The 13577-nt window shown below is 40.7% G+C and overlaps 1 protein-coding gene across 2 annotated transcripts in view; it reads right to left on the reverse strand.

Moving 5' to 3' along the window:
* The window catches only part of Samtor (S-adenosylmethionine sensor upstream of TORC1), an 82995-nt gene that overhangs the window by 45086 nt on the left and 24332 nt on the right, over nucleotides 1-13577 (reverse strand). For both annotated transcript variants that reach the window (XM_067082936.1, XM_067082935.1), the window contains exon 2: nucleotides 10953-11065. In XM_067082936.1, the coding sequence (XP_066939037.1) occupies nucleotides 10953-11065 (113 nt within the window). The remainder of the gene's footprint in view (nucleotides 1-10952; nucleotides 11066-13577) is intronic.

Raw genomic sequence — 13577 nt, forward strand, 5'->3', positions numbered from 1 at the left:
CCGCAACGCGTTTCGAAAGACTCTTCTGTCAGCAGGAGCTAGTAGGAGACTGGCAGATTGCATAGGTCCTTCTGAATTTATACACTGGCTTCAGCGGGGGGGTCATGGATGGCGAATTCTGATTGGTTGCAGTCAGTGAACTTCAAGCCAAATTTCTGGGCGTGGCTCGATCCTGACAGATCTTCGCAACCTGGGAATGTCATTCATTCCAGCGTTCCCATTGGCCTGCCGTTGCGTGATGTCATGCCGGCTGACATCATCGGTAGTTTGGCTGCTATTGGGCTGCGGATGAATGATGTCATTATCTACTCTTTCTGTCGTAGTCGGGGGATTGTCTCGAAGGGCGCCTCGCTCATCAGGGGCATCTCCATTCTCAGGGTTGTCGTTTTCAGGTATTCGTTGGATTTGGCGGGTGTTCTGCATTATTCTTCTTAAATTCGTTTGACAGAAGAGTCTGTCAAAACGCGTCGCGGCAACAATTGTATAGAACCAACTGTATAGAATATATAAAGAAGCAGAATCCAGATTTTGACTTTTCCCCCATGAAATGACAAATATAGGCGAGCTGTTAGCACGCACCTCCACTGAAGAGAAGTCCGCAATAAGGAAAATAGAGAAAGTCTTCTACAAAATAAATGCAGCTGAAGCAGCAATAATATTCAATAGAACCTATTATTATTATTATTATTATTATTATTATTATTATTATTATTATTATTATTATTATTATCTTAATATTTGAAAATTAGTACTTATTAGGTAAATCATTTATTTATCATACAAAAGAAACAAGTACATATTACCTGTCAGAAAAATTCTCTCATCCAAATAAAGAGAGAGAGAGAGAGAGAGAGAGAGAGAGAGAGAGAGAGAGAGAGAGAGAGAGAGAGAGAGAGAGAGAATTATTATTTGTATTTAATGTTATTATTTAATCTTATTAAACTTAACCCTTAAACGCCGACTGGACGTACTATACGTCGACTAAAATTGTCTGTCGGGTGCCGAGTGGACGTACGGTATGTCGACTACAAAATGTTTTTTTAAATGTTCGCGGAAAAATAATTATAGGCCTAGTTTGCGAAAGGTTTTATATCACGCACCTTGAGGGATGCTGGGAGTTCACGGATCACGCTGTTGTTTTGTTTACAAGCGTTACCCAGCCGCGCATGCACATATTTCTTTCTTATCGCACCACAAAGCATCAGCAGCACATCATTGGAGAGCGATTTCTTGAAGCGTTCGTGTTTTGCAGAACTTTTGCGAGTGTTAGCGTATTTGTGACGCAACAGGACGTTTGCAGAGATGTCCCAACGTCATCAGGACCATCAAAGGCGCATATTGCCTGTCGGTAGTGAGCGTGTGAGGCGAGTTTTAGATTGGGATGCTGGAGAGTGACCAAGCACCCAAGGTAACCCAGCTTTTCAACGCCGTGTTGTGCGGCCACGTGTGGCTGAAGGGGACCAAGGACCACATCCTGTGCCTTTTATGACCCCTAGGAAGCATCGGGGTGTCCTGAGGGGCATCCGTAAGCATTTGGGAGGCCTCCAACAAAAGGACATGGATGAGTACTTGTTATAGCTCAATCAAGAGCAGGTGGAAAGTCCTCATTTTGATGGCAGTTGGTCATCTAGTGACGAGGACATCACGCCCGATGTCAGTGATGACAAGTATTTGCCCCCAATGTCCATACGGGAGCCATAGCAGGAAAGTGAACTGGAGTTTAGTGGTTTCAGTGCGTTATGAGGGAGAGTCTGAGGAGGAGGAGGCGGCACCGATTATGGCTGGTGGGGACGAGACAAAGTGATGGTGAAAGTGAGGGAGATGGGCCAGTGGGGAGGGTGGGAGTGCGAAGTTGTGCCCACGCATGTGCGCATGCGCGCGCATGGGCCCGTAGAAGGTCGCAGCGTCGCAGCAGCTTGGGTGAAGGCCATTCGTCCAAAAGTGATGAGGGGTAGTTGGAGGACCCCAGCCCACCTAACATGCACCCATTCATGACAGCACCTGGACTGACCGTCCCTGTGCCTCTCACTGCACTGGGGTTCGTTCAGCTCTTCCTTACGCGGGAATTGCTGGAATACCTCGTTGCAGAGATGGCGGATTGCGCTCGGTACTGCCGTGAGGAACTGCAGATGACGTTGTCATATCGCTGGCGGGGCTGCAACCTCATGGACATGGTGCATTTTTTGGGGCTCCACATTTTTTTTGGAATGATGCCTGCTGCTGACGTCAGGCAATATTGGAGGCAGAATTTTCTTTTAAGTACGCCCAATGTGCCCGGCAGTATGCCCCGTGATAGTTTCCTGGCGCTGGACAGGTATTTCAACGCCTTCAACCGAAGGGCCATACCCCGGAATAACCCCGACCGCCTCATCTTAGTCCACCCAGTGTTGGACTACATTCGTGAACGGTGCCAGTTTCTCGTGGTTCCTTCCAAGAACCTTTCTTTGGATGAGGGATGATGCCATACAAAGGCGTCTAAGTATAAAAGTGTACAACCCCAAGAAGCCAAAGAAATATGGTGTGAAGTTATTTTTTATTATGGAATCCAACACTGGATACGTTGTGGACTTCTCGGTGTATTCCGGGGTCTTCTCCATGCTGCGTGACACTGTCTTCGGTCTTGTGGATCGTTTCCGTAACCAGGGATACCACCTGTTTATGGATAATTATTATAACTCGGTATCCCTGGCCCAGGAACTGTATGAAGCAGGTGTGCACGTCAGTGGTACCCTTCGGTTGGTGCGTGGGGCCCCGAATGTCCTCAAGAGGTTCGCTAGCCAGCCGCAACATCTGGCAAGAGGAGAGAGAGTGGCGGCGGAAGGGAGATGTCTTCGTCATCTGTTGGAATGGGGTCCAACTCGTGCCCATGATTACGATGAGTCATGAGCCCATCCAAGAAGAGGTCGTTCAGTGGAAGATGACACGTCGGCAGGGCCGAGTTACGTATGTGGAGTTTCGTGTCCAACGGCCTACTTTCATCGGGCACTACAATAGGCACATGGGAGGAGTTCTCTTTGATCAACTCATCCAGTATTATCCCTTCGCCAGGAGAACCAGGAGGTGGACACAGAAGCTCCTCAAATACCTCCTTCAGTTGGCCCTCCAGAATGCCTACATCCTCTACTGTGGGTACAATTCAAGACACCCGGAGGTTGTCCCACATCCAGTTTCTCGAGGTGGCCGGGAATGCCCTCATAAACTTTAATCCAGAGGAGTGGCCTTCCAACACCAGCCCCCTGCCCTGAGCTCCAGATCTGCCCCAAGAAGATAGGGCAGATGTCGCTAGGAGGGCCAACCTCGGTCGTCCTGCTCCTGCCAACGCCACCCCTGCCGCCGCTGCCCTTGATGATGCCCCCCCTGCTGTCACTGCTGCCACCCTCCCTCACGTTCCAATGTCCCGTCGGGTAGTGGACCCTGTGTGTCGGCTGCAGGCAGGGGATCACACACTGGAGCTCCTAGAAGGGCGTAAGCAGAAACGGTGCCGGGTGTGCCATATGATTAGCAGAAGAGACACCCAGTACGTCTGTCGCACCTGCAAGGTAGCACTTTGCAGGTTCGGGGAGTGTGACCGCAAGTATCACACTGAGGTCATATATTGGAGTGCACCTACCCGAGGGACACTGGAGAGCACAGCGGACTGCCGAAGGGCGGCCCATCTGCAGTAAGGGAGCGCGTCTCCCTCCTCCACCTGTACTCATCATGTCAAGAGGAAAAAAATGCAAGACTCTTCAATGGAGGAGGGAGAAAACAAGAACAGAATGAAGAGTCAGGATTACGAGTGAGTATTCTGCATTGATTTTATTTAGTTTTATATTTATTACAAGTTTTTATATATCTGTATTTATTGATGTTTTGTATATTATTTTGTTTTATGCAAAAAAGTTTTTCACCTGCATTCCTTTTAGTTATGTATTCGTACTAAAATAAAAAAAATATAATATATATATATATATATGTGTATGTATGAATGTGTGTGTATATATATATATATATATATATATATATATATATATATATATATATATATATATATATATATATATATATATATATATATATGTAATATATTATATTTGGGTATTTTTGGTAAGCAAAAATCTAACATTCTAGTGATATTCAATCATTTAGCTTCATTTTGCAACAAACGGAAAGTCTCTAGCACAATATTTCGATTTATGGTGAATTTTTGAAAAAACTTTTTCCTTACCTCTGCGCACAGTAACTCTGCAGAAAATCTCAGAATTTCTTTAGTCACCTTGTCGTAAATTTCGCGCCATTTTATATTAGGCATTACATAAAGTGTTATACATGAAAATGTGTGCAATTTCATGTAAAATACAACAAAAAATAACTCATGGTTTTAGTTTTTATCGGTTTTGAAATATTTTCATATAAATCATGATAAGTGACAAAATTTCAACCTTTGGTCAACTTTGACTCTACCGAAATGGTCGAAAAACGCAATGTTAAGCTAAAACTCTTACATTCTAGTAACATTCAATCATTTACCTTCATTTTGCAACAAACAGGAAGTTTCTAGCACAATATTTTGATTTATGGTGAATTTTTTAAAAACAATTTTTCCTTACCTCTGCGCGCGTTAACTCTGCTGAAAATCTCAGAATTTCTTTAGTCACCTTGTCATAATTTTCGCGCCATTTTATATTAGGCGTTACATAAAGTGTTATACATGAAAACGTGTGCAATATCATGTAGAATACAACAAAAAATAACTCATGGTTGTAGCTTTTATCAGTTTTGAAATATTTTCATATAAATCACGATAGAAAAAATTCGACCTTCGGTCAACTTTAACTCTATCGAAATGGTCGAAAAATCCAAATTGAAAGCTAAAACACTTACATTCTAGTAATATTCAATCAATTACCTTCACTTTGCAACAAACGGGAAGTCTCTAGTACAATATTTCGATTTATGGTGAATTTTTGAAAAAAAATTTTATGTCCTCACATTACGAATTCATGCATCATTTTGTGATAATATTTTCTCTGTGTTGCTTTGATCGTTTTACAATTTGTTATATACCAAAATCATTGCAATTTAGTGTACAATACAATGAAAAAAAAAACTCATTAGCTTTAACCACTCTGCTCACAGCGCGATTTGTATACAATTATATGAAATTTTTTTTTTGCGCTGTCATATATTCCAATATTTATATATGATATTTTTTTTTATTTCTGATGGTTGCATACTAAACTTCAGGCAATGACAAAAAAAACAGCCAAAAATGAACTCTCAATCTTAAAAACTAAGCGTGCTGTGATTTTTTAAAAATAATTTTTTTTCCGCTTTGGCGCTCACTCCCAAACGCCGCCGGCATATGACAGACACTTTTGTAAATAGAAGTTTAGCGTTTAAGGGTTAATATTAATATTTGAAAATTAGTATAAGCTGTACCCTCTAAAAATGCTTATACTGTACTATCATCCTGAAACACTTATGTATCATTTTAATATAATGTAATTTCAATAGTACTTTAATATAATTTTAATATTTCAATTGTATCAGTTCTGAGCACCTATCTTCGCTTTAATGAGGTCGGGTCCATCCTGAATGGATGGGAGAAAACCAGTTTATCTCTCTGTTACATATCATTTAATCTTACACTATTATTACTATTATTAATCTTAATATTTAAAAATTACTAAATCACTTTTGTATCATAAAAAATGTATTTAGTCATGAAAATAACATTAAAACACACTAGTTAGTGAATATTTCAAATGGAAAAGTCTGCGAATTGCCAAATGTTTCGCGAATAATTTATAGATACATTCCACAGAAAATCCCACGAATCGGTGAGTCCGCTAATCATGAGAACGCGAATACGGGGGGTTTGCGAACGCGAATACAGAGGGTTTGCGAACACGAATACGGGAGGTTTGCGAACGCAAATATGGGGGGTTTGCGAACGCGAATACGGTGGGTTTACTGTAATAACAAAAGAGAACATTCAAACCAAATTCGAAAAAACAAACTAATTACCAACAAAATTCTTTTACATTCTCCAATAAGTCCTTGCAGGCCAACAACAGATATAAAACAACCCTATTATTATTTCTTGTTAACTTTTCACTCTATCATCCTCCCGCCTGATGTGGGAATATAGCTATCATAATACTGCAGAGAAGCGAGATTCATTTAAAAAATAAATGTACCTGTACAGTGCTGTGAAAGCTGCAAACAGCCAAAACCATGAAAACCCAACCAGCATCTATACCCAACGGCAGCCAGGAGAATTCTGACAAGAACTAAAACATTCGCAACACACCTGGTGGAGAACAGGTGAACTAGACAGTCTCCTGGGTCAGCCAAATGATCTTTTGTTTGAATGCCAACTCGCCTATTGGTGCCAAGATATAAGCTATATTTAACAGGTGTTAAGAGTCATCCCAAATATTTCCTCTGTCATGTCAGAGTTGGGGAAAAAGCCTGACTGAGGGACTGGAAGAGCAGGAGTTCTCTGATCTGGATATCAGAGACTCCACCTCCTCCAGTACATGGTGAGCAAGTGGGGACCTGGGCAGCCCAAATAACTGCAGGGCCTCCCAGGTAAATTAACAGTTCACTCTATTAAGGACATTGGGTGCCAAGCAGTAGCCCTGGTTGCTTCCACTAGGCCATTTCACACACATGTCCTCATGAAAGTGCCTCTCTAACTTAGCTTACATGAGCTCCCTGGGCAAAGGACCCCTGAAAAGATCCTTCAGCAGAGGCTAAGGGAGGGAAGGCAACAATCCAACCCAATGCCTGCTCCAAAAACCACAAGTACCGAAACAGCCCCGGACAGAGTTACAGGCAGAGGACTTTAAAGGTGACTGAACTTGTTCATCTCCACTGACTTAAGGCCTTGAGTTGACATCAAACCATCCAGGTTGGCTCGACTTCCTAAATAAGGAATGAAGTGAGCAAGCTGCCTCTCTTGTTCATAGTAGTACCTAACAGTATACATACCAGAGCCGACCCAGGCCAAGCATGCCCCAACATGGACCCAGGGTGAGTCCAGCTGATACTTTACACAGGCATATGGCCATGCTCATGTCACTCAGCAAATAGTCACAGGCTTGTCCCAGGATGAAGTGAGTTCTCCAGAGGAGTAGAATGGCCAACAGTCTAAGGAAGCATTCTCTGAGCCTTTTCCAAAGTCTTCTCCTTATCTGAAAATAGGGAAGACAAGTAGGTGGAGAAAGAAAAAAGCAGTGCTTCTTCAATCCTTTATGACCTTGGGCCTTTCCAAACTCTCCAAGGCCCACCAATGATGAAGTTGAGGAAGAATCCTTCAGTGGACAGGAAGTACAGCAGAGGCTGCTAGAACAGTAAAAACACCAAAAACAGCAGCAGTGTCAGCAACAATAGTCTTGGACAAAGGACACCTCAAAAAGGCCTGAAGTGGTCCTGGGTCCTTCCAAGAAAACTGATGCAAAACCTGTCAAAATCTGGGAGATCTTGAAGGTGAACAAGCCCCTGGAACTGCCCTGAATGCCTACAAGAAGGCCTGAGGGTAAAAGATGGGGAGTCATACCATGACAACTCTCACTGGTGTGGGGCCATAGGCAACCACACCCTAGAGCAAGAAACCCAACACCTCTTCTCCATATGAATGTAAGCCAACTCATGCTATGACAAATCATGCCTCAAGTGTTTATGAGAAGAGGAAGACGGAGGGGACCAAAGGAATGAATGCAGACATAACCATGATCCTTACTACCTGAAGAAACCTCACGAACGTCAGATAACTGACATGAAGATCTGTTGGCATATCCACCACACCAGGGAGACCAAGACAGAGAGCAATGGCAGTCAGTACCAAAAGGGGAAAACCATGGGGCCCCTAAAGCACCTGTGGCCAAAGAGAGAGATCCAACATAAAGATTGCTAGGAGTTTGTGGTCTCCTGGAAGGCCCAGGAGAAAAAGACTTGGAACTAGAGCAAGCATGCAGCTCTTCACCTACAGGACCTGCTTCTTGTCTACGTACATTGCAATTACTTCCACTGAGGTCATCTTTTGGTGACTTAACACCAACCCACATGCATCTCATACCAGGTTGGTCAGAGGAAGAAAACAATGGGCACAAGCCACTCCCTCTACCCAACATACCCCTTCCCTGTATCTTCAGAGGGAGAGTTACAAGGCATGGCCAAAGTATGGCTTTCTCTGTTGCAAGTGGAAAACCAGAGTCACAATTAAATTGGGAGGGCAAAAAGCTAAGGTAGTTGTCATAAGTTCCATAATTTTTCTACTGTAGCCCTTGCACTAGCTATGTCTGGTTTCAGCTTTCCATGTCAAAACTTCGACACGAGAGATTGTACTTTTCCGCAAGTTGTGGTCTAGTTGTAAGTATTCTCTTTAAATTTACGTAAAGTGGAAATGCGTATTACGTAGAAGAAGGATATTATGTTTTGTTGTTTGTATTTAGTAGTAAAAAATGTAGTCTTAGTTGTTTCGTGTTTGATTGTAAGTATACTTGTAGTATTGCTTAACTACCGGACTGGTTGTCACACGGTAGTTAGTCGAAGGTTTGGTTTCGGTCAAAGACGGCCATGAAGGCAGTCGCTTCATAGCTGTAACATAGTGCGGATCTAGCTAGTGGAGGACTCAAGAATGCAGCCATAATTGTTGGTGTCTACAAATCCATTTAAGTATTCCTATTCCTTTTAAAGTGCATTTACGGAAACTTTCTTTAGAAGATATGCATATCGAAATGTAAGAATTTCTTGAGGTGTACTTTGGATGAGGGTAGTAAAATAGAGACTGTGCTTACACCAATCTAACTGTACGTCAAGCTAGGAACAATTGAATATGCCAATAGTAAGTTCAAATTGTTAGTTTAGTTAATATACACAACACAATGAATTAATATAATCACAATTTAAACTAACATAAGAGTGAAGTAACCTGGGTGTCGTAGCATAAGACTTAGGCTACGATTTGGGTCAGTATGTTTCAGATCGTTTAGGCTATACGACAACAATGACGATTTGAAATGCTATACTTATTCTGAGTGAGTCGGAATATTCCAACTCTCATACCTTGTAGGATGTGGGAACATTTAATCTGAGAAAAACATCTTGAGGGAGAAGGATTGCTATGCAAAAGAGAAGACGAGCAATTATCCAACAGGTCAAGAACACTATAAAGGCTCTTACTCCCATTGCTTACAATTCTAGTTTTACACGAGCCTCTTGGCTGATGTTTTCTATCCCTATTGGCTTCTTGCCTCTTCTTATATTTCTTCAAGTAATGATTCATGACATTAGCTGGCCAATTAACACACTATACTGGTCATCAAACAAACAATCCTTGCTCCTGTGCCTAACGCAAAGTTCATGACTGCCGTTAGCCAACAAGGCAAGTGCTACACCCACTTACCTTACAAACTCTAAAGTATTTATCAACGTCCTATTTAGCAGACGTCCTAGATAGTCAACAAAGCCAATCAATATCAAACCACAATGAAAAACAATCCAATTGCAAATTAAACAACACTGCCCACAAGTCATCTTATTACAACAACAACAACAAAAAATTGAGAACAATAAACGTATGAACTACGGTTCACCTTGAAAGGGAGGGGTCAACAGATGGTATAACTAGAAGATCTATATAAATTTATTTTGTTTAGACTCTGCTGTCCTTCTACTGGCACAGGACTTTATAGCTATCATAATTGAGAGGTAAGATTCATTTAAAAACTTAACAATTTTCAGTCTGGTTCCTACAAAGAGGAAGAATTTGGCATCATACCTAGAGAAGCAATTAAATGCAATACAACAAAAAAGCATACTGGAAAGACTTGCTGAGCAAGTAGTGATACTCTGTCATGACAAAAGATTTATGGTGAAGACAGTGGTAGATATTGTGTCAGAAGAATTTGGCACAAATGTTAATGGCACTCAAGGATAAGCACTAAACCATTCATTACTTTATCACAGGAAGGAAGGCTCATGTGAGCTACTGCATGCAGTTTCCTAATGTCAGCACCAGAAGGGAAAAAATGAGGTCACACAAAATCTTAAAAGATGAACAAGTGAAAGCGAAAAGAGGGTTAAAAAATAAAACTGCATAAAGCAAACCCATTATAACATTGAATAAAAGGTGAGCAGTCTAGAAAGTGGTCATATGGATGCTGCAGGAGATTATGGGTGAATGCACTAATGTTTGGAATGCGTTAGTTGGTGTAATAGACATAAGGTATTTTCAATAACTTGCATGTCATGAGGAAAAGTCACAGATGAAGGCTTAAACTATACACGGGTATTCAGGCAGCGTGTATAAGATTAAGAGTGGAGACAGCTCACTATGCAAAACAAAACCTGATGTAAAAAAGTTGACGCCAATGTTAAATAACAGTAAATGGGTTCAATCCTCAACTACCACCCAAAGTAAATATCACACACTATGGCATAATTCAAATAAGTTTCCTAATTGTATGGATGTACCTTTTCAGGAGAGATATACAGCATCTTATTTCCATACCTCTACCCATATATAATGATTAACTTTCATCTTCATTAAAAAGCTATTTATCTTCTTGCTGAATTACCCATAAATGCCCAAAAATTCAAGCAAAACTTATCACGACATTCAACATAAGTTGCTACAATAAAAAAAAGATAGTATGCAGAGTAGGGAAACTGGGATATTCAGTGTTACTTGGGGGGGGGGGAGTTCTGGGCATGACACCCTAAATTAGATTAGGAAGGTAATATCTGGCTAGGTCAGGACACAGCATTCTTGGAAAAGTTAGGATATACCATGCCTACCCCTGTCTCCCTACTCTGTATCCACTCAAAAAAAAAAAAAAAAAAAAAAAAACTGAGCACATTCAAACTTTTCATGAAAAGTCTGATGTTAATCTTTTAGAGAAGTAGTCTACAGATATAAACTATACTGTAATCAGATTCAAGTTAAGTCCTCAGTAAAATACCTGGTGGGTTCCTTCCCAATGTTCTGTAGCCAACTTGTGCATTGCTTTTGCATAAGATTGCAACTCACTGCCATTCTGAATATGTTCTTCCCACAATTTGGATTCATCATCTCCTGAAAAACAAGAATAGAGTTAATAGTAACAATATCACAAAACCAAAATACAAAAGTATTAGTTTATCTATTAACCTAGATACTCAGAAAGGCAAAGTACAACTAATACATATTCCACAATAAATTTTTCCTGCCTTGACTTCATTACCAGTTTCTGGATAGATAAATGAAAAGATGAGGGCAGTGATAAGATAACTAAGAAAATAGAGAATGAATATTGACAATACAGTACTGTACTGGTTTTGATGTGATGCAGGTACTATGATATGGTATCCCATGTAATAAATTCATTTTAAAATGACTAACAAGACAAGAATTAGATTGTAATGTTTGATAATTAGCATCAAAGAAATAAGCATTTTATCAACATACAAACTGTTTACGTTTACAAGAAGTTTTAATGTGAATTCCATTTTCAGTGGATTAGCCTGTGCTGGGCTTATGCAAAATATAAAGGAACCATTTTAAAAATACAGGAGGAACACTATTCAGCTTAAAACTGGCAAATGTCAGCTTGCTTATGTCATCAGCTGATCTTCCCCACTCACCATCAAGATCAAACACATAATGCACAGCAATACATACAGAACAAAACACTATGAAATAGAGTATTGTAAAAAAAAAGCATCATAATTTTTTCAAAGTTTTCATTAAAAAATATAGCTTACATCTCTGCACTGATAGGAGAGTCGGCATTCAAACAAAAGAAAAATATTGTTCTCTTTGACAGCCTCTAAGCAGTGGGGAGGTTGGTCGGGTCTACTTTAACAGTAGGTAAGTATCCAAATATGACATTTTTATAATGAAAACTTTTTATATGTACTTACCACGTAATTACATACCTATTAGTTTCTATTACCCAGCAGCTAGAATTTTGAAATTCGCAACAGTGATACTTTTGTTTTGGTTACGCGAGTGACATTGCTCACTTTCAAGGTAAGAGAGGAACTAGCTCAGCAAACAAGCTCAATATGTTTATGCTTTCCTAACCATGCGAGGGGGGGAGGGAGGGCTTTGATTATGTAATTACTTGGTAAGTATATACAAAACTTATTATAAAAATGTCATTTTTATATAAGCTACTTACCAAGTAATTACACAGCTAAATCCCACACTGCAGGAGGTGGGATGCATGGATTATCTGCTCCAGTTCATTAAAAATTGTAGTGTAAAAGAAACAGAAGTATTGAGAGAGCTGCTACAGAAAAGTACTGCCTCTGAATGGCGCTCATCTCTACATGCAACAGCGTGGCTGTATAGCCAGGAGTCGCCTACTACATCACTGGGATTCTTTGCTGCGAAGGAGCATCCAATTTTACACAAAGAATTAACAAAGCTGCCCCTGCCCTGGGCACAGTACCATAAAACAAAACCAGAGAATGAAAAACACAGTCACCTATTGCCAAAAGTTAAAAAGCACCATTACCTGACCATTAAAAGATAAAACTGGTGAGCACTCCAAATACATAGTACTTCCAGGCTCCCCTACAACTTGACACCATTAATCAAGGCAAAAATACAGGAAGGACTGAAGGAAGACTTCCTACGCTCCTTCTCCCAACACCATACCAGCAACTGAAATGGGACCCAAGGTACTGCAGTTTTCATAAACAGTTTCTACTTCACACAAATAATGAGATGCAAACACTGATTTGCATTTCCAAAACATTGTTTGGATAATAGAGGTAATAGATAAATTATGTCTGAAAGCTGGGGATGTGGCTACCACCCTCACTTCATGCGCTTTTACCTTCACTAAAGGTAACGCATCCTCCTCAATCTGTGAGCGAGGCTCTAGAATAAGACCTCTCATAAAAAACGCCAAAGCATTTTTTGACAGAGGGCAAGAGGGATTCTTTACTGATCACCAAAGGTTGCTCGAAGCCCCACAGATCTTCTCCGCTCTAAGTACAGGGTAAATAGTATTTAAATGCCCTTACAAGGCAAAGAGTCCTTTCTATATCCTCAGGACCTAAAATATCTACCAAACTTTTAATAATGAATGAGCGAGGTCAGGGGTTGGAAGGGGTCTCATTTTTGGCTAAGAATCTTAGGGTAAATGAGCAAATTGAGTTACCCTCAGAAAATCCAATCTTCTTGTCAATAGCATGTAGCTCACTTACCCACTTCGCAGTAACTAATGTTAATAGGAACAGAGTCTTCCTAGTGAGGTCCCTCTAAGAGATGGATTCCAGAGTTCAAAACGTGGTTGCGGCAGCCACTTAAGAACCACGTCTAGATTCCAGGCTACTAGGCTCTCTTCATTCTGTTTGGTTGTGTCGAATGACTTGATGAGATCAGATAGATCTGTATTGGAAGAGAGATCTATGCCTCTTATGTCTAAAAACAGAGCTCAACATTACTCTGTAGTCTTTAATGGTTGAGGTAGACAGATTCCTGGAAGACTAAGTACAGCAGGAAATCACCTATCTCCGCTACAGATGTCTCAGAGGAAGACTTTCCACTTGAGTGAGTTCCCCCATTTTTTGACATAGGACAGTGCCATGCTGTT

The sequence above is a fragment of the Macrobrachium rosenbergii genome, chromosome 40 (assembly GCF_040412425.1).
Source record: "Macrobrachium rosenbergii isolate ZJJX-2024 chromosome 40, ASM4041242v1, whole genome shotgun sequence".
NCBI lineage: Eukaryota > Metazoa > Arthropoda > Malacostraca > Decapoda > Palaemonidae > Macrobrachium > Macrobrachium rosenbergii.